The sequence below is a fragment of the Lynx canadensis genome, chromosome B4, assembly GCF_007474595.2.
Source record: "Lynx canadensis isolate LIC74 chromosome B4, mLynCan4.pri.v2, whole genome shotgun sequence".
NCBI classification, from domain to species: domain Eukaryota; kingdom Metazoa; phylum Chordata; class Mammalia; order Carnivora; family Felidae; genus Lynx; species Lynx canadensis.
Genome location: NC_044309.1, coordinates 20,140,254 through 20,166,232, shown reverse-complemented (window position 1 = coordinate 20,166,232; position 25,979 = coordinate 20,140,254). Strand labels below are relative to the sequence as shown.

Here is a 25,979-nt window from a genome sequence, read left to right as displayed (position 1 = left end):
TGAGCAACTAAATTCTACATCTGAAACTAATGTTACACTGTATGTTAACTAACTGGAATTTAAATAAAAATTTGGAATAAGATTTGAAAAAGAAAAGGGTGCCTGGGTGGCTCAGTTGGTTGAGCGTCCGAGTCTTGATTTCGGCTCAGGTCGTGGATCTCCACGTTCACGAGTTTGAGCTCCGCATCAGGTTCTGTACTGCCAGCACAGAGCCTGCTTGGGATTCTGAGTCTCCCTCTCTCTCTGCCCCTCCTCTGCTTGCACTCTCTCAAAAGTAAATAAACATTAAAATAAATAAAAATTTAAAAAGAGAGTGGCTGATTTTAATAGATCAACACAACAAGAGGAAACTGTAGAACAAGATTCAGTTATATGTAAACATTTAGCATATAAGGAAGGGATTCCAAATTTGCAAGCGAAGACTAAAATTACCAAATACTGGTACTAGAAAAACTGGTTAATAACTTGAGCAAAAGTACATTATTCAAAATATAATAAAATCCAGATGGATTATTTTAAAGAGTTAAATAATAATTAAAATAACCTAAATGGATGGGAAGACAGTATTTTTGAAATCTTTAACTTTTAAAAAGAAAAGACTCTTTTCTACATATAAAAACAAAGCAAAAATTATAAAGGGAAAAAGCAGGTTTAGCTACTGACATTTGAAATGCTTCTACATTAATTTAAAAACCTTTCAAAAGCAAAAATTTGGAAAATGAGTAAAATAAATATGTTCTACATTTTCAGCACTGTTTAATTTTTTTTACAAATCACTGAACATATATACACATAAATGCCATAGAACAATGTAAAAAGGACAATTCACAAAAGACACAGAGTCACTAAATAACAAAAAATGTGAAACTCAACCTTTAAAGAATTAAAGGTAGTATTTTGCTCTCACTAGTAATCAAAATTGTTGAGTTTTGCTTTTTGTTAAGACCCAATGTTGCTCAGGTTATGGTGAAATGAGCACTTGCATATATTAGAGACAGTATAAATTGGGAAGGACAATTTTAAAAGAATTAGAAACCATAAAAATGTTCTCTGTCCTAGAAATTTCACCTCTAGGAGGTGAACAAAGGATTAAATACTGTTTATTACAGTACTATTTGCCATGAGAAAAACCTGCAAACAATCTGAGTATGCAACAACAGAGATATGACTGAAAAAAAATCATTATAAAACCATACAATGGCTATTAAAATTAGTATGTTCTGAAGAAATGCTTAGAGATTTAGGAAAGTGGTTAATATATGCATGAATAAAAAACAACCAGAAGGAAATAAACCAGTATTGGATATTTTTTATATAAAGCCATAGGTCAGAACCAGTGTCACTCCCAACTGAATCAGTGAGCACAACTAACAATAAAAATAATCAGAACCATACAAATACATATATCTCTTTTAATCCTTAAAAGAGCCCTGTGAGAACCTATTTTTATAAACCAAGTCACTTAATCACAGAGTAGACTCTTTTATCCACACCCTCAAAGAAACTTAAAAGAAACTTTTAAAAAGCAGACTTTTTTTAATTTAAAGAAAAAACAAATGGACAAGTTGGCTATGATGAGAAATTTTTACATGGAAAGGTCAAAGAGTGGAGAAAGGAAGGAAAGGATGAAAAGAAGGGAGAAAAAAATTTCAATTTTAAAGTAGCTTTAGTTCCAGAATGAACTATTTTTAAGGACAATGATACAGGAGTTTTTAACCTATGTTTAGAGTTCTTGTGTGCAAAGTGGAATGGGTAAAGAAATTCCTGATGGAAAATTAAGGGGCACCCAGATGGCTCAGTTGGTTAAGTGTCCGACTTTGGCTCAGGTCACGATCTCACAGTTAGTTCGTGAGTTCGAGCCCCACAGTGGGCTTTGTGCTGACAGTTCAGACCTTAAAGCCTGCTTCGGATTCTGTGTCTCCTTCTCTCTGCCCCTCCCCTGCTCCCTCTCTCAAAAATAAGTAAACATTAAAAAAAATTTTTTTAAGGAAAATTAAAGTACACAACAATAGATAACCCTTAAAATAAACTCATGTGTTTAGACCCAAAAGAATCAGAGAGATCTTAGAGAATTTTGAAAGTACACATATAATCAGTGAACCACTGACAGAAATGTTTGGTGTAAGTTAAAAAGTGAATTCTAGAAGGAATGCATTATCAGGCAGGAGGTTACTTTCCAGAAAAAATCTAAATTTTTAACAAAGGTTCGCTGGTATGTAGTAAAGAATTTCATTATTACTAAGTGCCAAGAAGAGTTCACCAGGAAGCCGAATATTAGAAAGTAATTGTGTAGCCATAACATAAGAAAGAAAACGGGGGCACTGGGTGGCTCAGCTGGTTAAGCTTCTGACTTAGGCTTAGGTTATGAACTTGGAGTTCACAAGTTTGAGCCCCGTGTCAGGCTCTGTGCTGACAGCTCAGATTCTGTGTCTTCTGATTCTGTGTCTCCCTTGCTCTCTGCCCCTCCCCGCTTGTGCGCACGCGCTCTCTCTCTCTCTCTCTCTCTCTCAAAAATAAATAAAAACATTTAAAAAATTTAAAAAGAAAGGAAATGAATATGAGTTATTTTAACATAACATAATTCTGTGTTGGAACTGAGTGAATTTCTATTAAGTGGCCTATGTTCAACTAACTCTCAAGCGCTTAAAAATTAGGTGATGTAAAATCCCATCAAAATTTCCAACGTTAACCAAGTAAAAAACAAATGAACAAACAAAAACCAGTAGAAAAAAAGAAATGAAACAACAAACCCAACAGTAACTGAAACTGGGGAGACGACAAAAGCAGATAATAATGCATTAACAGGGGCGCCTGGGTGGCTCAGGCTAGTTACCTAGTTACCTATCCAACTCCTGATTTCAGCTCAGGTCATGATCTCACGGTTCCCTGCTGACAGCACAGAGACTGCTTGGGACTCTCTTTCGGTCCCTCCCAACACACGCACGCTCCCTCCCTCTCCCTCTAAATAAATAAATAAATTAATTAATTAATTAATTAATTAATAAAGTTTTTTAAGTTATGATAATACTTATATGTAAGAAAATAATAATGCATTAAACAAAAACTGGCAACCAGCAATAAAACAGAAAATTTTAGAAATAAGAGCAGAAACTGTCCCAGTCTGAGCTATAGAATTCAGCTCTTCATCCTGCTTCCAATTCCTTAGAATTCTGAGAATATCACAAAAACTCCCAAATCTGGAAAGAAGAGATCTTTTTATCTTTTTGCTTTCCTGCCCCCTTAATTTGTTATTTTTCTGCCTAAAGAGTAATACCAGCTTCAGGGCAGAAAAAGGAACAAGTAGGATACAAAAACAGGAAGAGTGAAGAGGTGCTGACTCTTTGGAAGTCAAGGAAGGATCTAGACTAAGAATGAATTGTATAAAATCAGGGTATTCTCCCATAGGAATGAGACATCCCACACAGTTGACAGATTAAAACCTAGTACAAGGCATTTAATCAAGCATTAAAAAAGAGAGCTGAATCTGGGGTTTTACAAAAAAACTTATACCGCCCTAGCTGAAATTTTACACTGTACCCTTGCCATTCCCTCTGGCTTCCAAAAGAGGCAAAAATACTTATTAGCCCTCACCTACCTCAATGTAATAAAGGCTTTATATGAAAAACGCACAGCCCATATCACACTCAATGGTGAAGAACTGAGAGCTTTCCCCCCAAGGTCAGGAAAAAGATGAAATGTTCACTCTCACCACTTTTATTCAACACAGTCCTAGCCACATAAAACAACATAAAGGAATAAAAGACATTCAAACTGGTAAGGAAGAAGTAAAACTCTATTTGTAGATGGCATGATAACTACATATAGAAAACTCAAAGACTCCACCGAAAAACCACCAGAGGATAACAGCATACAAAATCAAGCATTGTACAGAAATCTGTGGCATTCCTATACACTAAAATTGGAGTAGCAGAAAGTGAAATTAAGAAAACAATTCCATTTATAACTGCACCAAAATTAATAAAATATCTAGAAATAAATTTAACCAAAAGGTGAAAGACCTGTACTCTGAAAAACTATAAAACACTGATGAAAGAAAATCACAACAATGTAAAGAAACGGGTCAGAAGAACAAATATTGTTAAATTTTTAAAAAATGTTTTTATTTATTTTTGAGACAAAGAGAGACACAGCATGAGCAGGGGAGGAGCAGAGAGAGAGGGAGACACAGAATCTGAAGCAGGCTCCAGGCTCTGGGCTGTCAGCACAGAGCCTGACGCGGGGCTCAAACTCTCGGACTGTGAGATCATGACCTGAGCCAAAGTCGGACACTCAACCGACTGAGCCACCAAGGCGCCCAGAACAAATATTGTTAAAATGTCTATACTACCCAAAGCAATCTACACATTTAATGCAATCTTTATCAAAATATCAACATTTTTCACAGAACTAGAACAAACAATTCTAAAATTTATATGGAACCACAAAACACCTTGAATAGCCAAAGCAATTGTGAAAAGGAAAAACAAAACTGGAGGTATCACAAATTCCAGATTTCAAGTTATATTCCAAAACAGTAGTAATTAAAACAGTACAGTACTGACATTAAAAACAGGGGCATCTGGGTAGCTCAGTCTAAGCATCCAACTCTTGGTTTCAGCTCAGATCATGATCTCACAGTTTTGTGAGTCTGAGCCCCAGGTCAGGCTCCATGCTGACCATATGGAGCCTGCTTGGGATTCTCTGTCTCCCTCTCTCTCTGCCCCTCCCCCACTTGTGCTATCTCTCTCTCACTCTAAATAAATAAATAAACTTTTAAAAAGTTTAAAAAAAAAAAAGGGAGGTGCCTGGGTGGTTCAGTCCGTTAAGCTGCCAACTTCAGCTCAGGTCATGATCTCACAGTCTGTGAGTTCGAGCCCCACGTCGGGCTCTGTGCTGACAGCTCAGAGTCTGGAGCCTGCTTCCGATTCTGTGTCTTCCTCTCTCTCTGCCCCTTTCCTGCTTGCGCTCTCTCTCTCTTTCTCAAAAATAATAAGCATTAAAAAAAAAAAAAAACTCTTTTTTAAGTTAAAAGAATTTTTTTTTTTTAAGTTAAAAAAAAAATCTTTTTAAAACAGACACACAGGGACACTTGGGTGGCTCAGTAGGTTGAATGTCCGATTTCAGCTCAGGTAATGATCTCAGGGTTTGTGAGTTCGAGCCCCATTATCAAGTTCACCGTTGTCAGCACAGAACCCACTTCGGATCCTCTGCCCCCCTTTCTCTACCCCTCCCCAGCTTATACTCTCTCTCAAATAAACATTAAAAAAAAAAAAAGACACATAGATCAATGGAAAAAAACAGAAAACCCAGAAATAAATCCACAATTATATGGTCAAGTAATCATTAACAAAAGAGGAATGAATATACTATGGGGAAAAGACAGTCTCTCCAACAAAAAAAGACAGTGGTGTTGGGAAAACTGGACAGCTACATGCAAAAGAATGAAACTGGACCACTTTCTTTCACCATACACAAAAATAAACTCAAAACGGGTTAAAGACCAAAATGTGAGACCTGAAACCATAAAAATCCTTCAAGAGAGCATAGGCAGACGTTTCTGTGACATCAGCCATAGCAACATTTTTCTAGATATGTCTCTTGAGGCAAGGGAAATAAAAGCAAAAATAAACTATTAGGACTACATCAAAATAAAAAGCTTCTGCACAGTGAAGGAAACAAAACTAAAAGGCAACCTATAGAATGGAAGAAGAATTCTAAAGTTAAGGCAGGAATGATTTCCCATTATGAAAAAATTCAAGAGAATACAGGCTGTAAGAACTTATTTTTGAAAAAACTTGACAATAAAACTCAGTCAATTTAAGAGATGATATAAAAAACTTACTGGAGAAGCTGTGGTAAGAGGCCTGGTAGTGACCATCTAACAAACTGAATACAGAACTCTGAGGAAGTGATTATGTTTTTACAAACCTGAAAAATGTAACATGAAAATTTTTTTTAAACATTGGATAGCAGAAATGGGGTTGCTAAGGTTTTTACAGCAGAACTCAATATAGATTTTTTTTTTAATTTTTTTTTTCAACGTTTTTTATTTATTTTTGGGACAGAGAGAGACATAGCATGAATGGGGGGAGGGGCAGAGAGAGAGGGAGACACAGAATCGGAAACAGGCTCCAGGCTCTGAACCATCAGCCCAGAGCCTGACGCGGGGCTCGAACTCACGGACCGCGAGATCGTGACCTGGCTGAAGTCGGACGCTTAACCGACTGCGCCACCCAGGCGCCCCCACAATATAGATTTTGAAGCATTTAGTCAGAAACATAATAGTTTGCCACCAAACAGTAATTACACATAAATCCCTTCCTTGTAGAAGGGATTTTCTTTGGCTAATCACTCTCTCATATACTGATAAAAGTGGCCTCATACTCCAACCCAGACAGGGAACATGGGTGTGTCTGAGTCAATTAAGATAAATCTATTCTCCTTAGCCACTGACTGCTTTAGGTCTGGGATAGGTTTGGGTTGGGATAATAAAACAGAAGGGGACATTTTCTGTGAGATGACTATGAACTGAACATCCCATTCTTAAAAAGGTACTCCCTTCCTGCTTTCGGATGTTCAAGTATTAGGTCAAGATCCTGGGAATAACTGCAGCGACCTAGCAATCATGCCCAGAAAAGCCAAAGGAACCACAAAAACACAATGCCCTGCCACTCTTGGACCGGCTATTGTGAAATTAACAATCTAGAAAAGTCTAGCCTCTGAACTTCTTATGCCAAATAATAAATTTCCTGTTCCTTTAGCAATATTCTCTAACAGCTGAGAGCATCTAAACTGGAAAGATAATGGTGTTTGTTTTTATAATATCCATTATTAAACTTAAAGTTATATTTACGGAAATAATATCCTTTGTGATAAGGAAATTTTATTTGAAGTTCAATTGTGGTATCTATTTTGCTTCACTTTTTCTTCTATGTACCTAAATCTGACTTTAATATTTTTTAAGTATTAACAGCATTACATCATCTTAACAAAATAACTGTTATCAACCTAACCATCCTTTTTAATGTTTCTACATGTATGTATAAAAATGACATCTACAATGTTTTACTTAGTAAGAATGATGACTATTTCTGGATGGCAGATTCAGGAGTGGGTTTTGGGTTTTTTTTATTATTATTAACTTGAAATGGTTAAAATGTTCTCTAGTTTTTGTAATTACATATGACTTAACAAAAAGAATGGGCTAAAATGAGGTATGCCAGCTATCCACCAAACCCATCTCTTTATCTTCCTGAGACTATATATAACTAGACACTTCCCTCAGTTTCTTTTGCAGTTATATGCAGTTATAGAACTTTTGGGTTCTAGCCAAATGCAATCTGAATGAAAAAGCATGGAAGTCACCTCTGGGCATGGTCCTTAACAGCCCCCAACAACTAAGTGTCCATGCTCCTTCCTCTTCCAGAGATTAATGCAAACGACCATGGCAGCCATCAAAGCAACACGGAAAAGAAGGCTAAATCATAAGATGGAAAGAACCTAATTTCCCGATTCATGACCTGGAAGAAAGCTGTCTGCCAATCAAGATCACCGGTTTTGGACTTAGCTGTGAATGAAAAATTAACACTATATTAAGCCAACTCATAATTTGAGAACTGTTAAGTGTTGGGAGACAATTCTATAGGAGTCTCTACTGTTTTCTCTGCATGTCTTAGGAGAGAGGCAATGCCTTACCCATTGTTTTAGACTATCTTTTCAAGGTTGTATAATGAACAGAATCGTAAGACAGAGTGTCTGCCTTAGGAGCAAAGGGCAGCCATGCTTACTGTCCATTAGAAAAGATTCAGATGCCCTAAACTCAAGGTTTTTCTACTACAATGCAACAGATGGCATAAGCAGATGTCACGTGGCCCTCTCTGTGTTGCCTTATGGAAACTGGGTCTTGGGGGAATGGTACAAAAATACTGATACTCTGGCCTGTGACTCATGTAAGTAACAAACTGGCCTTCATCCCTGACCCAGAATTCTTCTGTCTCCTAAGCAGTTACAAGTAGGGTAATCATGGACCTCTTTCACAGCGCCTGACAGCTTGGTGATGAGAACATGATGCCATTAGAGAGAGACAGGGGCTTCTGGAAAAGTAAGGATAAGGGCGCCACAGGCCAATTAATGGGATCCAAGAGAAGTCTATGGGAACGGGTAACAAACCTATCAAGTAAATTATATGGGCAATCAGGCAGTAAATAAACCGTCCTCCATTTTACTGTTTTATAAGGAGAAGGATTTGAGGAGATGGTTGCAGGTTGAGAACTGGGAAATACAAAGAGAGCTGTCCAAATGATGTTCTGGTGGTTGCTAAATCTTCTCCAGAGAGAAAGACTTCCTTGACAATACACCAGTTGGCTTCAGTTCCATCCAATTTTAACAGTAAGATTCATTCATAGGTTCTATGATCTATTGATATAGATTCATCCTTGGAGGACAAAATGCTCCAACCCTCTTGAGGTAACAGTTACAGAGACACTGACCTCTACTGAATAGGAAAGGAGGAAAGCTAGCATGCAACCATAGTGGACAGAAAAGAGGCAAATCTTTAAAACTCTGATTCACTTGAAGGAAGAATGGCATCAGCAAAACTGTGGCAAAACACCTCCTGCAGGCTATCCTGCCAACTTGATTTTCATTTAGAGATGACAGTAAAAGATCTCAGTGGGTCCTGGCTGTTTAAAGGCAGTTCCAGTCCTCTCAGGGAGATTTTCCAGAGATAAACCAATTCCCATGGAAAATTACAGTTGAGACCTTGACTAGTGTTCAGGCTCTTAATGCCCCAGATTGTATTTAAAATGCTAACAGAGCATTTACAGTGTGATACAGGTCACCACTGGATAATGAGAAATCTAGCTAAATTCTTACCAGTTGGCAAAGCCACCCTGAAACACTCTCCCAGCACTTATGAAACTACCACCTTACTGAAAGTAGGTGAAAACTTGAGAGGCTACTTTAGTAATGGGGTGGCAGATATTCCAGATTAAGGCAAGCTCTCCAAAAGAGGTCCCCACTATGTTAAGCCAAGATCTAGTCAACCAAAGGGTAGAATCTGGCTGCTAAGTCAAGGGGTTCCAAGGGTTGAAATAAATGGCATCGATCACAAGGACATCACTTAATAGGGCACTGTAAGTTCTGAAAAGATGGGAAATTTATTTGAGTGACTCATGAGCAGTCACCGTGCCTTTCAAAATTGAAAGTAAATACAAAGGCATATTTAATGGTACAGAGCCACTCTCTAACCCCACAACCTCTCACTCTTCCCCAACCTCCTCATCCTTTAAGGCAACACCAGTTTTGTGAAGAAGAAAAATGATTAGAGATGGCGATGAGGTTTCCCTGTCACCAAGAAGGAATCAATCAATGACCATATATAACCATTCAAGTATGCTGAGGAATGTGGAGAGAAGATACCCAGATCACTATCTTATCTGGGCCATTAAAGAAAAAGGCACTAGGATTCAGTGGACAGATTCAGTAGGGCAAGGATGCTAACATGACTTTGTAGGTCAAGCCTTTGGGTAATTAACTATTCTTGTGCTGCTTATATACCTAAAAGTGTAGCAGGAATTGATATGACACCCAACCTAGCAATAATCTTTGTATTTTTAAAGAACTGTTAAAAAATGGTAGGGGGTGGAGGTGGGGAGAGGGAATATGTGACAGAGGCTGTATGTGATCTGCGAAGCCTAAAATATTTACTATCTGGTTCTTTACAGAAAAAGTTTACAAACTCCTGTGTTATATGCTTGTCATTACCCACCTGTAAGTGCCAAACAGTATTCCCCCAATCAGGAAGTGCTAATGGAACATAAAAATAGTTTCCCAAACCATTTCCTTTCCCTCAGTGGCCCAAGAGAAATGGAACAGAAATTCCAGGAGGACAAAGGGAACCACAACCTTGATTAAAGACTTACAGTAACAGATGTGCTATCTGAACACAAAAACCTTGCAAGGCCACTGGAAAAAAAAAAAAAAGGTGAACAGGAGCTAGAGACTTAACAATAGTAAATTACTGTCAACTGAGTTAGTTATTGCTCTCACAGTCACAGCTGCTACAGACTTAATCTATTACAAGGACTGATGGTACTTGCTAAGTTGTCCTGGACACTGCCAATGCCTTCTTTGCCATACCACTTATAACCAGAGGATCAAGTCAGTTCATGTGCATACTGCAAGGCCTCCGACAGAAGTCTGCAGCGCTTCCTCAGGACAATCTAAATCCCCTTGCCAAATGTCACACCAACAGGTATGCCAGGATTTAGTGTCTCTCTATCCTCTGATTTCCAAAGCTTTCGCTATGGGCTGTTGAGTCAGTAGCATCACTCTCAACACTCTTCCTTCGATGTTATCACACCTCTCCCACCAAGGCCAGGTGAAAAACCACAATAAAATTCAGGGACCTGCTCAACAAGGGAAGTTATTTGGAACTATGTGAGCAGATTTACAATGTCTGATCCCTCGTAGGTCTCGATACCCTACCCCACTATCAAAAAGGAGACTAGGCGTCTTGTTGAACTTTTTAGGTATTAAAGCCTCTATATGATTCATTGGCATTTTACTTGTTCCTTTATATCAGCTCTCCTGCAAATATGCATTCTTTGAAAGGAGCCCAAACCAACAGGTTGTGATGGAATCTGTGCAGCAAGCTATATTCTCTACCTTTAGGGCCCCTCATTATGCATTTGACCTAGAAGTTTCTGTGACTGATGATTTTGCCATTTTCAATCTCTGGCAAAGCACGCGCATTGAGGTTTTAGACTTGTTGCTGTCCTGACACAGCTATCAGTGCACCGAACTATATGCACTTAAGAATGGTTAAGATAGGGGCGCCTGGGTGGCTCAGTCAGTTAAGCTTCTGACTTTGGCTCAGGTCATGATCTCACGGCTCATGGGTTCAAGCACTTCATCGGGCTTTGCACTGACAGCGCAGAGCCTGCTTTGAATTCTCTGTGTCCCTCTCTCTCTCTCTCTGCTCCTCCCTCACTTGTGCTCTCTCGCTCTTTCTCTCAAAAATGAACGAACATTAAAAAAATTGGAGTGCCTGGGTGGCGCAGTCAGTTAAGCATCAACTTTGGCTCGGGTAATGATCTCATGGGTCATGAGTTCAAGCCGTGCTTTAGCTAAGCTGGAGCCCCACTTTGGGTGAGCTAGAGCCCCACTTCAGACTCTGCACTCTCTCTCCCTCTCTCTGCCCCTCATGGGATTCTCTCTCTGCCACTCTCTCTTTCTCTCTCATGCTCTGTCTCTCAAAAAAAAAAAAAAAAAATTAAAAAAGAATTAGAGGATTGTCTAAAAAAACAAACTTAAAAAAAATCTTGAGATGCTCCATTAAAAAAAATGGTTCAGATAGTAAATGTTACATGTATTTTATCATAATAAACAGAATTAGGAGTTAGAACTACTATGGAGAGAGAAATATAGGGCCCAAGGCATTATCATTATCATAGGAGAAGCAAAATAAGCTTGTACAGAGAAGTACAAGTGGCTGGAGAGCTACCCCAAACTGCTTTTATTAAAATGTTCTGTCTATATGCTACATACTTCTTTTCCATACATTCTCCCCTCTTAAATGAAATGCTATAACTAAAAGTTTCAGGTCAATTTGTTTCTGATACTGCCTGTTTGTGAAGTGAAAAACAACAACAAAAATCACTTGCTTTTAAGATACAGCTATTATGACACAAAAGATCTGATAACACACTAAGGTATTGTAAAACTACTTTGTACTACTTCTGTCACAAATTATCACTTGAGGTTAATACCCCCTTTAAAATTTTAAGTGAATCAGGGGCGCCTGGGTGGCTCAGTCGGTTAGGCGTCCAACTTCAGCTCAGGTCTTGATCTCATGGTTCATGAGTTCGAGCCCTGCATCAGGCTCTGTGCTGACAGCTCGGAGCCTGGAGCCTGCTTTGGAATCTGTGACTTCCCCTCTCTCTCTGTCCCCTCCCCAGCTCATGCTCAGTCTCTGTCTCTCAAAAAATAAATAAACGTTTCAAAAAATTTTTTTAATAAAATAAAATTTTATGTGAACCAATGATAGCGTGAATTATCAGTGATAAAAATACCTCACATGATACGATAAGGTAGTAGCATATAAAATTCACATATAAAAATCTATAGTCTTTATACATACAGATGATAAAATTACACAAGTAGAAAACTCCTTTTAAAATAAGAAAAAATAAAATAGTAAGAAAGGGAATTTGGTGGCAGCATATAGCATACAGTTTCCCAATCTGAGTCCCCACATAAAAAGAAACAGCTTAAACAAGAAAACCAAAATCCGTGGACTAACATTTACAACAAAACCAATTGTCCAAAATATCGCCATGAACTCCAAAATACAAGCAGGTTGGGACAAAGCCCTAAAGACATGCATGGTAACAGTATTTGTGAGGGGAGAAGGAAGTAGCAAGTAAACCCCCAAATCAACAGTCTCCACTGGAAAGCACTGGGGGCCAGTGTGAGAACAGCATCTGAGACAAGGGTTTTGTCCTTGCCAATACTGGACAAATGCAAGAGGCCTACAGAGAAGAAGGACTGATCTAAGTCTCAAATCACCCTTCCAGGCAGGGGTCCATTGTAAAACAGGGACACACGCCAAACAGAACTGGCTTCTAAATACCATCCCCAGTAAAAGAATATGATATGATGATATTTTCTTTTAAAGGAGGTGATGCGCTATGAACAACACACCCCTTATGTGGTAATTCTATCAAATATATTTAACCTGGATCTAATCAGGAGGTGTAAATAAATAAGAAAAATCCCTGGAGAAGGATAATCTGTGAAACAAATGGTCTGGACTCTTGAAAAATATCAATGTCAAAAAGATAGAAAAGCCTGGAGACTGTTTTTAGATTATAGCAAATTAAAGAAAAATAACTAAATGCAATATCTGATACTTCACTCTATCCTGAGTCAATTTTTCAAATCAGCTATTAAAGTAAAGCTATTACTGGGACAAAAGGAGATATTTGGATATGGACTATGTATTAAATAGTGGTTATATTTCATAATTAATTATGTTTTATTTCCTAAGTATTTAATGTTATATCAAAATAGTATTATATTACACTAATATATTAAATATAATCATAGGTGATCATTTATAACATTAATAATTAATGAATAATATAATACATGACTTTCTACTACATTAATGTTATGTTTCTTAAGTAAGATAGTTACATTGCAGCAATGTAGAAGAATGTCCTTAGGAGATGCATGCCTATTTAGAGATGAAGTGTCACCATGTAAGCAATTAATTCTCAAATGGATACACAAGGTTTTTTAAATGTCTCTGTATTTTATGCATATGTATAAAGATAAATCAAATGTGGTGTAAAATGTCAACAATTGTTGAATCTAGGTTAAACCTACATAGCTGTTCATTGTACTATTCATACAAATTTCTTGTAATATTAAAATCTTTTAAAATAGAAAGGTAAGGGGTACCTAGGTAGCTCAGTCAGTTGAGCATCTGACTGGCTCAGGTCATGATCTCACATTCCATGAGTTCAAGCCCCACCTCTGGCTCTGTGCTGACAGCTCAGAGCCTGGAGCCTGCTTCTGATTCTGTGTCTCCCTCTCTGTCTGCCCTTCCCCTGCTCATGTTCATGCATGCACTCTCTCACGCTCGCTCACTCTCTCGCTCTCTCTCCTTCTCAAAAATAAACATTTAAAAAACTTAAAGAAAAAATAGAAAGGTAAAAATAACCTGGTATATAAGTTATTTAAAAACAAACTAAACAATATTTAGGAAATAGTCTTAAAAAAAAAAGCTAAATATAGTAGAGCTATCATGGTTAACACCTATTGACTTTTCTTCCAGTCTTTTATAAATAAAATTATTAAGCAAAATTAGGAATAAAATTTTTTTAATTAAAACAATTTTTAATTAAAGGGGTGCCTGGGTGGTTCAGTCAGTTAAGCATCTGACTTCAGCTCAGGTCATGATCTCACGGTTCCTGGATTTGAGCCCCGCGTCGGGCTCTGTGCTGACAGCTCAGAGCCTGGAGCCTGCTTTGGATTTTGTGTCTCCCTCTCTGTCTCTATCCCTCCCCTGTCTTGTGCTGTCTTGAAAATAAATAAACATTTTTAAAAATTTATTTAAAAAGTGTTTTTAACTAAAAAAAATTTAAGTGCATATTGCATCTTTTGTATATACACTGCATCTTTTACTCCTATTAAAAGGCCCTTCCCCCATTATTTGTCTTTTAAAATCATGGATTTTAAATATAATAATATTAATAATATTAACTAACACTTAAGATGCCTTTCAGTTTTCTGCACGGACAACCAGATTTCCAACTAGCACTTCTAAGACATGCCAAGGCAGGGGTGGCACCTGGGTAGCCCAATCAACTGAGCACTGGACTTTGGCTCAGATCATGATCTCACAGTTGGTGGGTTCGAGCCCGACATTGGGCTCTGCGCTGATTGTGTGGGGCCTGCTTGGGATCCTCTGTTCCTCTCTCTCTGCCTTTCCTCACTCTCTCTCTCAAAAATAAACAAATCCTAAAAAAAAAAAAATTTTTTTTAAGAAGTGCCAAGGCGGGGCGCCTGGGTGGCGCAGCCGGTTAAGCGTCCGACATCAGCCAGGTCACGATCTCACGGTCCGTGAGTTCGAGCCCCGCATCAGGCTCTGGGCTGATGGCTCAGAGCCTGGAGCCTGTTTCCGATTCTGTGTCTCCCTCTCTCTCTGCCCCTCCCCCGTTCATGCTCTGTCTCTCTCTGTCCCAAAAATAAATAAACGTTGAAAAAAAAAATTAAAAAAAAAAAAAAAAAAAGAAGTGCCAAGGCATTTTTAGATGCATTAATTCACTTAATTTTTACAACAATCCTATGAGATTAAATACTAATATCACCTAGACACAATGAGAAACGTGAGGCACACATATCCCACTCCACACGAGTCATAACTTTTCATTTATTCTTGGCCATTTATATCATTTCTAAAAATTAGGTGCTATAAGTAGCTAAATAGTGATAAATAACCATTTTATATATACACCTTAAAGTAATTATCTAATACTTATTTGGGGGAAAGAATATGAACTTTAAGCTCCTGACATGCCATATTTAACAGATTCTAAGTAACTTATTTAAACCTATAAAATGGACACGTATATTACGGTGATCCTATGTCACAATTTACTCGGCATCCTTTTTTCTTTCTTAGTGGTATGTATCAATCAGTGACAAGTCAAATTAGATGAAATACAGTAAACATCTTTTCAAAAAACTTCACCTATTTACTCAACACTCTCACTGCTTGTAGCTCCATTTCTGAAACATAGAAAAGTCAAATGAACAGAGCACAAAAGTTTAAAAATATAAACTGACCTTTCTCGCTATTAGGCTCCCAAATGTATAACTTTGGACAAACTGTTTAATATCAATGAGACGCTCTACATTTTTAATTTGTTTTCCTAGGAAATGAGCATGGTGTCTGAAATTCAGTAGATGCTTCATAAACGTTTATCAATTAAACATGCATGTCCTTATTTCTTCAACTATGAAAAAGGAAATTAAGCTAGATAGTTTAACATAGATAATATATTGACAAATATTTGTATTATAATAGTAAAACAATTCCTTATAGTCACTGAATCTCCATAATGCTATGGTTTTTAGATAGCTGGAATATAACCCTAAACACCTAAATGTATGTAAGCATTTGAGTCTTTATGTCTTGTGGAATCTCAACCTTACGAAAAATAGTAACTCTATAGACTAAAGAACTTAGCCTTCAACCAATTCAATTAGTCACAAAAGCCCATTTCATGGACATGCCATTTAATTGATGCACACTGTATTAATGTTTGTCTTCAACATCTAAATTCAAGAAAAATTTCAAAAAGGTTATTCACACCGACTTGTAATTTTCACTTGTCATCCATCCTCTTTGACAAGGTATCTATCCCTTCTAACCTACACACTCTTTATAAATCCCTTCTCCCAAACATTTACTAGGCTAAATAACAACCTCCTGAAACACTGTATAAGATCCATAAGGAAAAAAAAGATTCCCAAGATTCTTTGCACTAGCATTCTTTTTAGAACATGAAAAAACTTCACCATGTGTACTCATACAAAAAAAAAGTTTTGTAATATATCTGATTTATCTAACTTTTAAAGAAATGTGATTATTAAACCTCCAAGAAAAAGACAGGAAGATATATGAAAAATAATCCATGGACTTTGGGGTCAGGCATACTTGGTCTTAAATCCTGGCTCTGTCATTTACTAGTAGGTATCTCTTGTTTTTGTCTGCCCATGATTTTTCTTTAGGTAATTCTTCCCTACTCCATGTAAGACCTTCAACCACAGTATCCCACCAGCCCTGACCACAAGACCACAATTAGCCAAAATAAGGTTAATCCTAGGTGGACAAATCTCACAATTCCCGAACATCCTCAATTCCAATAGCATTCACTTAAATTCTCTCTTCTTCAATATGCGTATAATAACATCTTGTGCCAGAAATTACGAAGGGTCTACTATCCTATTTAACAAGTGAGCTGCCAGCTTCATGGATGCTGCAAGAAGATACCAGAGTCCTGGTTATACACAAAGGGCTTTATTACTCACAACAACAGGAGTAGCCAGAAATGTCAGCATTTCCACGGGTTCCCCAAGTCCCAGTTTTAACACGATGACCTGGAAAGTGTCAAATGATGCTTGCATACATAGTGGGTTTCATTACAGGAGAGGAACTTTGGGCTTAGGAAACCCAATTCTGAACAGTAAGCAGGCCTACTGCCAAATACCCCAGAAAGAGATATTATCTCTGTATATTTTCCATGGCTATAAGCAAATCTGCCCTTTGCTCTTGATGACGGTGCCTCCATTTTCCAAGACTGTTCATTACGTAAACAACTCTGAAAAGATAACCTGGAACAAAGGCAGTCAAGGCCTCTATTCATAAGATGTGTACGAATCTGAGAGACCCATGGAGACCTGTCTCGCAATAACTGATGTCAGAACGACCAGTGAAATATTAAACCACTATGATCTATACTTTCTCCATAACTTTGCGTTGATTCACACTCTTACTTGTTCTTGGACCTCACTGAGTCTTCCAGACCCTTGCTCCAACATTTTGTCCAAATCTATGTGACCCTGTCCCCTAGTTTCACTTCCATCTATTTATCCAACTTGGATCCCATGACTTACTACTTTAAACACTTCTGACAACAACTCACTTGTTCCTTTTCCTTATATTTACACCCAATCTGCATAGCAATATCTCTCTTAGGATTCTGTCCATACCTATTTTCTCTGCTTCATTATCCAGGTGACCAAGTTAAGGATCTAAATGACTCTTTCCTTCCTCCTCCCACAATACAGGAAGACAAAGTATTCTTCTTGTTCACTACTACACCTTAGTATCATGTATTCCTCCGGTTATTGCCCTATTTCTTCCCTCTTACTGACATCCAAGATTCTTTTAAAACAGTTAAATACTCTATTTACATTTCCTCATATTTACTCTATTCATCTACCAACTTCAATTAGCTTCTCCTCTGACCATTACACTGAGACTGTCTCAAGAACTTCTTCAGCATTAAATCCAAAAGACATATACTTGCTTTATATTAGTTGATCTCTCAAATGCATCTAATTGCTGAGCACTAACTTTCTTAAAATATTCACATACCAGATCTCTAATTTTCTTCCTGTATCTATGGCTACTTCCTTTATAGAATCCTCCCTTCCCCATTACTGATGAAAAACGAGAGAAAGGGAGGGAAGCTCTAATTTACAGAATACCAACTAATTAATGGATATAGAATGAATTATGGAAAATTATTTTCTGTCAAACACTATTTCAGGTAGAAGCATCAATGGATGCTAAAACCTGTGAGTGAAAAATTTAATAGGAAACAGGGTATCTGCCCAATTCTCAAGGTGGAGTAGCCAGCCTCCAAGAATATCCCATGATCTTTGCCCATAGGTAGTATCCAAATACACTGAATAGGTTGCTCTTTGTAACCGACAGAATATTGCAAAAATGAAGTATCTTAAAAGTGGTTAAAATGGCAAATGCTATTTTATATATATTTTACCACCAAAAAAAAAGTTAAAAAAAAAAGTCATTCAACAAGGGGGGTGGGAAGGCAACATGTAACATGCGAGGCTAGGTCACAAAAAAACTGCAGCTTTCAGGGTGTCTGGGTGGCTCAGTCAGTTAAGTGTCCGACTTCAGCTCAGGTCATGATCTAGCAGTTCCTGAGTTCAAGCCCCACCATCGGGCTCTGTGCTGACAGCTCAGAGCCCAGAGCCTGCTCTGGATTCTGTGTCTCCTCTCTCTGCCCCTCCCCTGCTTGCGCTCACTCGCTCTCTCAAAAATAAACGTTAAAAAAAAAAAAAAAAAAATCTGCAGCTTTCACCTTGCTCTTAGATCACTCACCCTGGGGAAAACTAGGTGCCCTGTCACACAGCACCTAAGCAGCCCTAATGAAATACCCACGCAGCCAGAAAGTGAGGTTCTTACTCAGCCAGCACCAACGTGCTAGCCATGGGACTAAGCCACCTTGGAAGCACATCCTCCAGCCTGAATCAAGCTTCAAGCTACTGTATTCCTGCCAAAATCCTGACCGCAATCGGATGAGAGACCCTGAGCTAGAAAAACCCTAAGTCCAAATTCCAGACCCACAGAAACTGTGAGACAATAAATGTTTATTATAGTAAAGCTACGCAACTTTAGGGAAATTTATTATGCTGCAATAGGTAACTGATTCAGATTTTGTTATGAGGCGTGGTACACTACCATCACAAAAAACCCTAAGATGGGGGAGTGGCATGGAATTAAGCAATGGGCAAAAGCTAAAAGGACTTTCAGGAGATTATGAGGACAGACTAATGAATACTGAAGAGACTATTACTTGAAACCTTCTGGGGGCGCCTGGGTGGCGCAGTCGGTTGGGCGTCCGACTTCAGCCAGGTCACGATCTCGCGGTCCGTGAGTTCGAGCCCCGCGTCAGGCTCTGGGCTGATGGCTCAGAGCCTGGAGCCTGTTTCCGATTCTGTGTCTCCCTCTCTCTCTGCCCCTCCCCCGTTCATGCTCTGTCTCTCTCTGTCCCAAAAAGAAATAAACATTAAAAAAAAAATTAAAAAAAAAAAAAAAAAAAAGAAACCTTCTGGCCTTTCAGGAAGGCTGCTATCCAGAGCATAAAACAAAGTGAGAGAAATTTAATTGTATATTAGAGGAAAAGGGGTCCTTGTTATATAGAAGCTGAAAGTTTAACAACATTGTTGCCTGTGGTAACACAGAAAGTAGAAAGTGTATTTAATGAATTGGATGATTTAACTAAGGCGATTTTTTAAGTAGTATGTTGCAAGTGCAATCTGATTTTTTGTTTAAAAAAATAAAGGAATACAGAGATAAACTAAATCAGGAAAGGTTATTTGGCGGTCCTGAAAATTCATATACTATGCAAAAAGCAGACAATATAAAAGTAAAGAATGGCTTCCAGACAAAGATAAACAGTACCACCTTTTCATGAACAACTCAACTATATAAATGGCAATCTATGAGTATCAGTGTACAATGAAGAAAATTAATCAGCTGACTAGAAGTTGAGTATACAAAAATTAATGTCTACATAAAATTGGTAACACACTTTTAAAAGGAAACCAATTTCTGAAGAGTAACAAGGTATTGAAGAGTACTCTCAGAAAACCATTCCAGGAAGAGTAAAACAAGGGTGTGACCATAAAATCCACTGTTAAGATCAAAGCAATGTCTCCAAGAACCTGAAACAGGGCTTCATAGTCATCAAGGTCATGAAAGACAAAGAATTAAGGAAATATTCCAGAAGGAACAGACTGAAAAGCTGAGGAGACATGACAACTAAACGTGATCCTGGATTGGATTCTGACCCAGAAAAAGTTTCCCCCGTCAGTATGGAGGATATCAGTGGGGGAAATTTGAATGGGATGTGCAGATTAGCTAATGGTTCTGTAAAAAATGTTAATTTACTGATTCTGATAATTGTACTATAATCATGTAGGAAATCCCCCTTTTTATTAAAACTACACACTGAGTAGTACACTTAGGCTAAAGGGGTATTACGTTTCTAATTTATTCTCTAGTAATGCAGAAAAAGAATATACAGAGTGAAAAAGAGGGACAGCAAAGAGGGGAGGGGAGGGGCGACATGATAAAGCTTAAAATGTCAACATTTTGAAATTTTGGGTGAGTGGTACAGAGAAATGTGTACTATTTTTCAACTTTTCTCAGAGTCTAAAATTATTGCAAAATCAGAAGTCAACAAAATTTTAATCCTTCTGGCTGGCTGCCCAACACCTCAGGATGAAGGATCAAACGAGCATCACTTATAAAATCCTCAGGAACTGCCCTTTTTTGACCAAGTGGTCTCCTGTCACTCTTCAGCCCCACCAAACACACACCCCAGGCATTCTTAACTGCTGTTCCTGAAAAGACCTTGCCCTCTCTTAACTCTTTGCACATGTAGAAGCTTAAAGCTTTAACTTGAGTGGAAGATTTCCAAAAGGAAAGTACACAAAAAAGGAAAGGGGATGACAGGTAGCTCTCAATGCTGAAAACTTTTAAAAAGATACAGAAAAGTAATGACAACTCTGTGAATGAGAGTTTGTCCTCTGAGAGCCACAGAAGTAGCCCAGTTCTCTTCAAAGAAATGAGTATTCCTACAAAACGGTAAGTCAGTATCTGTGGTTCACAAAACACTAACTGCAAACCTACCTCCCACAAACACCCAGCATACACTAACAATATTTATGTTGGCAAAAGCTCCTTTTTCTATTGCCAATTGTTAGTAACAGTAAAGTAGAGCAAGTAAGTGGGGTGGAGAACACTGGAGGAGATAATCCCTCATAGCTACAGTAGGGGACAGAACAATTTTCTAGGAAACCTACATGGAAAAGAGCGCACTTCCACATAATACATTGTCACTAATGGTGACTTTGCTGCAAAGTATTGTTAAGTATAATACCACACTTTTAATACATCATGGATTAGTTAACATTAATGAGTAGGGAGAGGATGTGTCTGAGGATCATTTGAACTGCATTATCTCAATGCATTAAATAACCACAGATTTCTAAATAAAGACCCACAAATTAACTTTCAGAAAAAAATCCTTTCTGAAGCTGGGAACCTCACAATACAACCACGTATTGCCATGTCTGATACCCCTTCTCCATTTCCTAACCTTGGCCCACAATCTCACTTCTGTAAACATAAAAATATTAGGCTTAAAAGAAAATTGTTTTATAATGAACATTAATAGTCTTAGAGGGTAGGGGCGCCTGGGTGGCTCAGTAGGTTAAGCATCCGACTTCGGCTCAGGTCATGATCTCGCGGTCCGTGAGTTGGAGCCCCGCATCAGGCTCTGTGCTGACAGCTCAGAGCCTGGAGCCTGTTTCAGATTCTGTGTCTCCCTCTCTCTCTGACCCTCCCCCGTTCATGCTGTCTCTCCCTGTCTCAAAAATAAATAAACGTTAAAAAAAAAAAAATTAAAAAAAAAATAGTCTTAGAGGGTATTCTTCTTAAACAATACTTAAAGATACAAACTGTGTAATGACTGAATTAAACTCCTCCTATACATAGTTTCAATTCATTTCAAACACGTACTTTTGTTCCTTTAAAAATACATATATATGCCAACTTTTCCATTTGTATGGAAACTGTCCTTTATTCAAAGTTGTAACTCACTATTAATTTTCCTTTCTCACAGTTAATATCTAACCAGTATTAATATATCTTGGGTCACACATAAATTCTCTGAAAAGCAAAAACTATGCACTTTTTTATGTTCTCATAGTTACATAAAAAGGTAATTTATAAACTGTTGATTTCATTTTCAAATAAGGGATCTGGATAGCACAATCAGTATGAAATATTCTTTATGACCACTTAGTTATAACTTAATACAAAATATTTAAAATAGATTTTAAAATATGTACCAGTATGAAGGTAGATAAAAAAATTCGAAGGGAGAGTGACTCCAACATACCTCATGAATAAGACCAAAATTCACCTCACAATATACAGTATTCTAAAATCAGAATGGATTGTGAGTGCTACCGTTCAATGCAACATTTTATAACAGGGTAAGAATATACTAGATAAACCTACTAGATATTAAAATCTTAAAAGAGATAAAGAGGGATAGAGGATGACACAGTCTATAACACCCAGTCTTTACAGCTGTATTATCATTTAGCATCATACCATAATAAAAAAAGTCCCTTCCCAAATATTCCCAATGCAAGCAACCACGTCCAACAATAATAAATGTATACTATGTGTACCTCGTAGCCTTTATAGATTATCAGAAAAACTATTACAAAATAAAATGTAGAAATGATTTTAAGTTTGACAACAAAATCAAGTTATACTAATCTTACATATGCCAAAAACAAAATGCAAATAGTATTCATATACGAATGAAAATACCAACTGCTAAAATTCATAGTTAAACAGTTTGACTAAATACAATGTTGTTAACCTAGTATTCAACTGTAAAAACACTCATAAAATGAAAATCTCATTCCTACAACAAAAAAGATAAATACAGTCATTAGCACTGTATTTATTAAACACTGTACTACATTTAATAACTGACCATTAAAAACAACCATGACGGGCATATATTAGGATAAACATGGTCATACCACAAACACTTCTTTAAACAAGATAATGCTCATGAAATGGCTAAAGAGAAGAATATCATCAGTAAGACTTCCCTCTTCACAATTTACAATGAGCCCTACCTATATCCCTCATTCGTGGATTAAAATAAGCTTACATAAAATCTCACAGCGCTTCTTAGTAAAACTGCTAATTAAACCCAATCTGCCATTTTCCCATCAGTAATCCAAACAAGACAGCAAAATAGAACCCTATAATTGTCACTATCACAAAACCACCTCATTAAAGAAATCAAGATGAATATGTATACTTGATGCCTATAAGGTCTATAAAACATATATATAAACCTAACAAATGCTATAAAGGCAAATACAAAGTTATAATTATTATTTCACTCATAACTGAAAACCCAAGTTCAAAATTAAAAATTTAAGCTTTAAAAATGTTTACTTTAAAAAAAGACACACACATAAATTCAAATCAAATCTGTTCCCAAATCCTAAGAATTTACAGACATGAAAAGGTTCCAAACTAGTTTATACCAAATGTTTAAGAGTAGTATTACTTTCCAATTGAAGATGTCTTTTTTATCCTCACTTCATTAAAAACAATTCACAGTAGTATCCTTTTCCTATGTTGGCAATATAACCTATGAATGATTCTACTGTACTTATTATTAGTTCACTAAAAATTACTCATATCCTATCCTTTAAAATAAATAAAAACGTAAGCAGAAAAAAGGTAAGTCAGAAAAAGACAGATTAGTATCAGGCAAGCTTTTAGTGCTTTATTAAAAGATAAAATATTCTCAAATGATATTACATTTGGCCATTAAAAAAATAATAATAATAAACCATTTAGCAGCACCACTGGGGGAGAAAAAGTCAAGAATATACAGAACTTCAAAACTGTTCCATTATAAAGTGAAAAAGATGATGAGATTTTTACTTACATGTGAAATAGTCAGTTAATAATGTATAGCCACAAATGCTGAAGTCACCTAAAGATTTCACAAGATGACCACAGTAACACATGCAAGAAATCTCTCTCATGCTTTCGGTCAAGCTGTATTTCAAATTTTCAGTTGAAACAGGTACATACAAACATATTCACAAATATGGCATTATTTTAAACCTACTCTTTGACTTTATACTCTCAATTAGTCAAAAATTTTCAGTATTTCCATGTCTCAATCCAGCTATCAAGAACTTAATTTTATCTAAAAAAGGGGAAAAAAAAAAAAACTATTAAGTAGATGTGCTACATATATAGCAACAACAAATCCACTTACTTTTTTCTCTTTCTCATGATGTTTATCCTGAGAGTGAGAGGAAGAATCACTTAAACTTTGATCATATGACCTATTAGATCCCCGTTTGCTCTTTTTCTAAAAAAGAAAATATATATACATACATGTATATGTATATAAAAAATTTTTAAATAATCTTTCTGTTAGGCTTAAACCAATTCAAGTGTGCAGTATTTAAAAATGTCTACTGAAGTAAAAACAAAAACAAAAAAACAAAACAAAAAAAAAACCACCTTGCTATTTCGAACTATATAATCCAGTTTAGACACCATCTATATGCTGTCTATTGCATTATAAAGGAAAATCTAAACCTAAATTCAACATTAATGCCATATTTTTGTACATTTATGAAAATGTGTGAAAACAGATTATATTTTCAAATAAGCAGGAGCTTATTTGTCACTTTATCGCAAAACCACCTCTTAAAAGAAATCAACTATAATTTTTCATTGTCTTCTTTAAAAAAGAAAAGGAGTTCCAACCAAAATAGAGAATGCCATACTGAGGAAGGATGCCAAGACTAGAAGAAAAGAAAAGAAAATATTTGAAGAGTTACTTTTCTGCCACACTAGAAAAAGCAAGAAGCCTTTATATCTCATACTTTCAGTATTAGGGCATAGTTTTCTAAAAACTTGTCTCTGCAATTCATTAAGAAAAAAATTAAAGGAAATGTCAGCATTAGACCCATGCATTTCTCAAAGCATTAATAAAAGTATGCACATTTCTGTTTAAAATACTTAAACAATTTCATAATAAAGTATGACAGTGAGAGTTTTAAAACTGGGTGGTAGCATAACTAGTTCAAATTAGACAAAAATGACTATGAAAGGCATTCAAATTCTATGCAAATGTAGGTTAAATAATCTTATTAAATTATTAGACTTTTCCTCCCTAACTAGCAAACGGGACAACAACATGTCAATAACTAGCAATGAGAAAATTCAATTTACAGACTCTCATAATCCATTTTCATTATTTCTGAATTTTGATCTATATCATCTTCCATTTAGAAAACTAAGATTCCAAAATGCTTTTAACATCTAGAAAGCAAAATTTTCAATTTTACTATCTCAAAATTAGTCTTAAAACACTTCAATATTCTTTGTCCTTAAAATACAAGTTTTTGATAGCAAGCAATATATTTACACAATCTAAGTATTTTATATGCATGAACCAGAAGAGAATCATGAGCTGATTTCATGAGTAAGAGGCCCTTACTATTTACCTAAAAGAAAGGAATAAAAAAATAGCCCCATTCACAAGGGAAAGTTAATAAAAATATAAACAAGACATTAAAAACAAAGAAGACTTAAACTTTCGTGTACAAATCTGTCATCATTGAAGACTAAAAAAAAATAGACACTTAGGACATTAAATATCGATCCTTCAAAGGAAAATGGACACAATATATGTAACAACTAACCAAATTTTACCAACTCAATCATCTATGCTATTATGTAACAGTAAAAATTGGCAAAAATCTAAAATATTCCCAAAGTTGTATTTAAATACATTTTTCGCAACATCTTCAACCAAGAAGTTACAAAACAGCTTTGTTTCAGTTTTACTATCTCCTAGTAAATAAAAATGAAAATAAGTAAATAACAGTAATATAGCAAAAAAGATGACTAACAAGTGAGAAAAATCACCAGAGTTATAGAGTTCTTTATACATGCTTTTTCTATTAAATGTATCCTAACATTTACTATTAATTAATAGAACTTATTTTATAATATTCATCATTATAAATGAACCAAAGCAAAGCAAAATCTTTAAGAATTACTAGATCTTTTAAATCTCAGGAGAGACCATGAAATTGCAAACAATTTCACACAAAAATCAAGAGAAAAGCAACAGCTATTATGCCTTTTTTATAAAACAGAATTTTGCAAGTTCAAGATAAATTCTTACCAGCTTGCTAAAATGGTATTTACAGTAGCCACAGTATTGGACATTATCTGCACCATTACCTTCTTCTTCACAAAGTAGTCCAGCAAACTGAGCACTGAAAATAAA

General features: G+C 36.4%; 1 protein-coding gene across 13 annotated transcripts in view; it reads right to left on the bottom strand.

Moving 5' to 3' along the window:
* Positions 1-25,979, bottom strand: part of MLLT10 (MLLT10 histone lysine methyltransferase DOT1L cofactor) — a 243,168-nt gene that overhangs the window by 99,579 nt on the left and 117,610 nt on the right. For 12 of the 13 annotated variants that reach the window (XM_030321048.1, XM_030321047.1, XM_030321054.1 and 9 more), the window contains 2 exons: positions 25,875-25,968; positions 23,946-24,041 (listed from right to left, as the gene is read on the bottom strand). In XM_030321048.1, coding sequence (XP_030176908.1) covers positions 23,946-24,041; positions 25,875-25,968 — 190 coding nt within the window. The remainder of the gene's footprint in view (positions 1-23,945; positions 24,042-25,874; positions 25,969-25,979) is intronic. The other variant, XM_030321051.1, reaches the window with a different exon arrangement.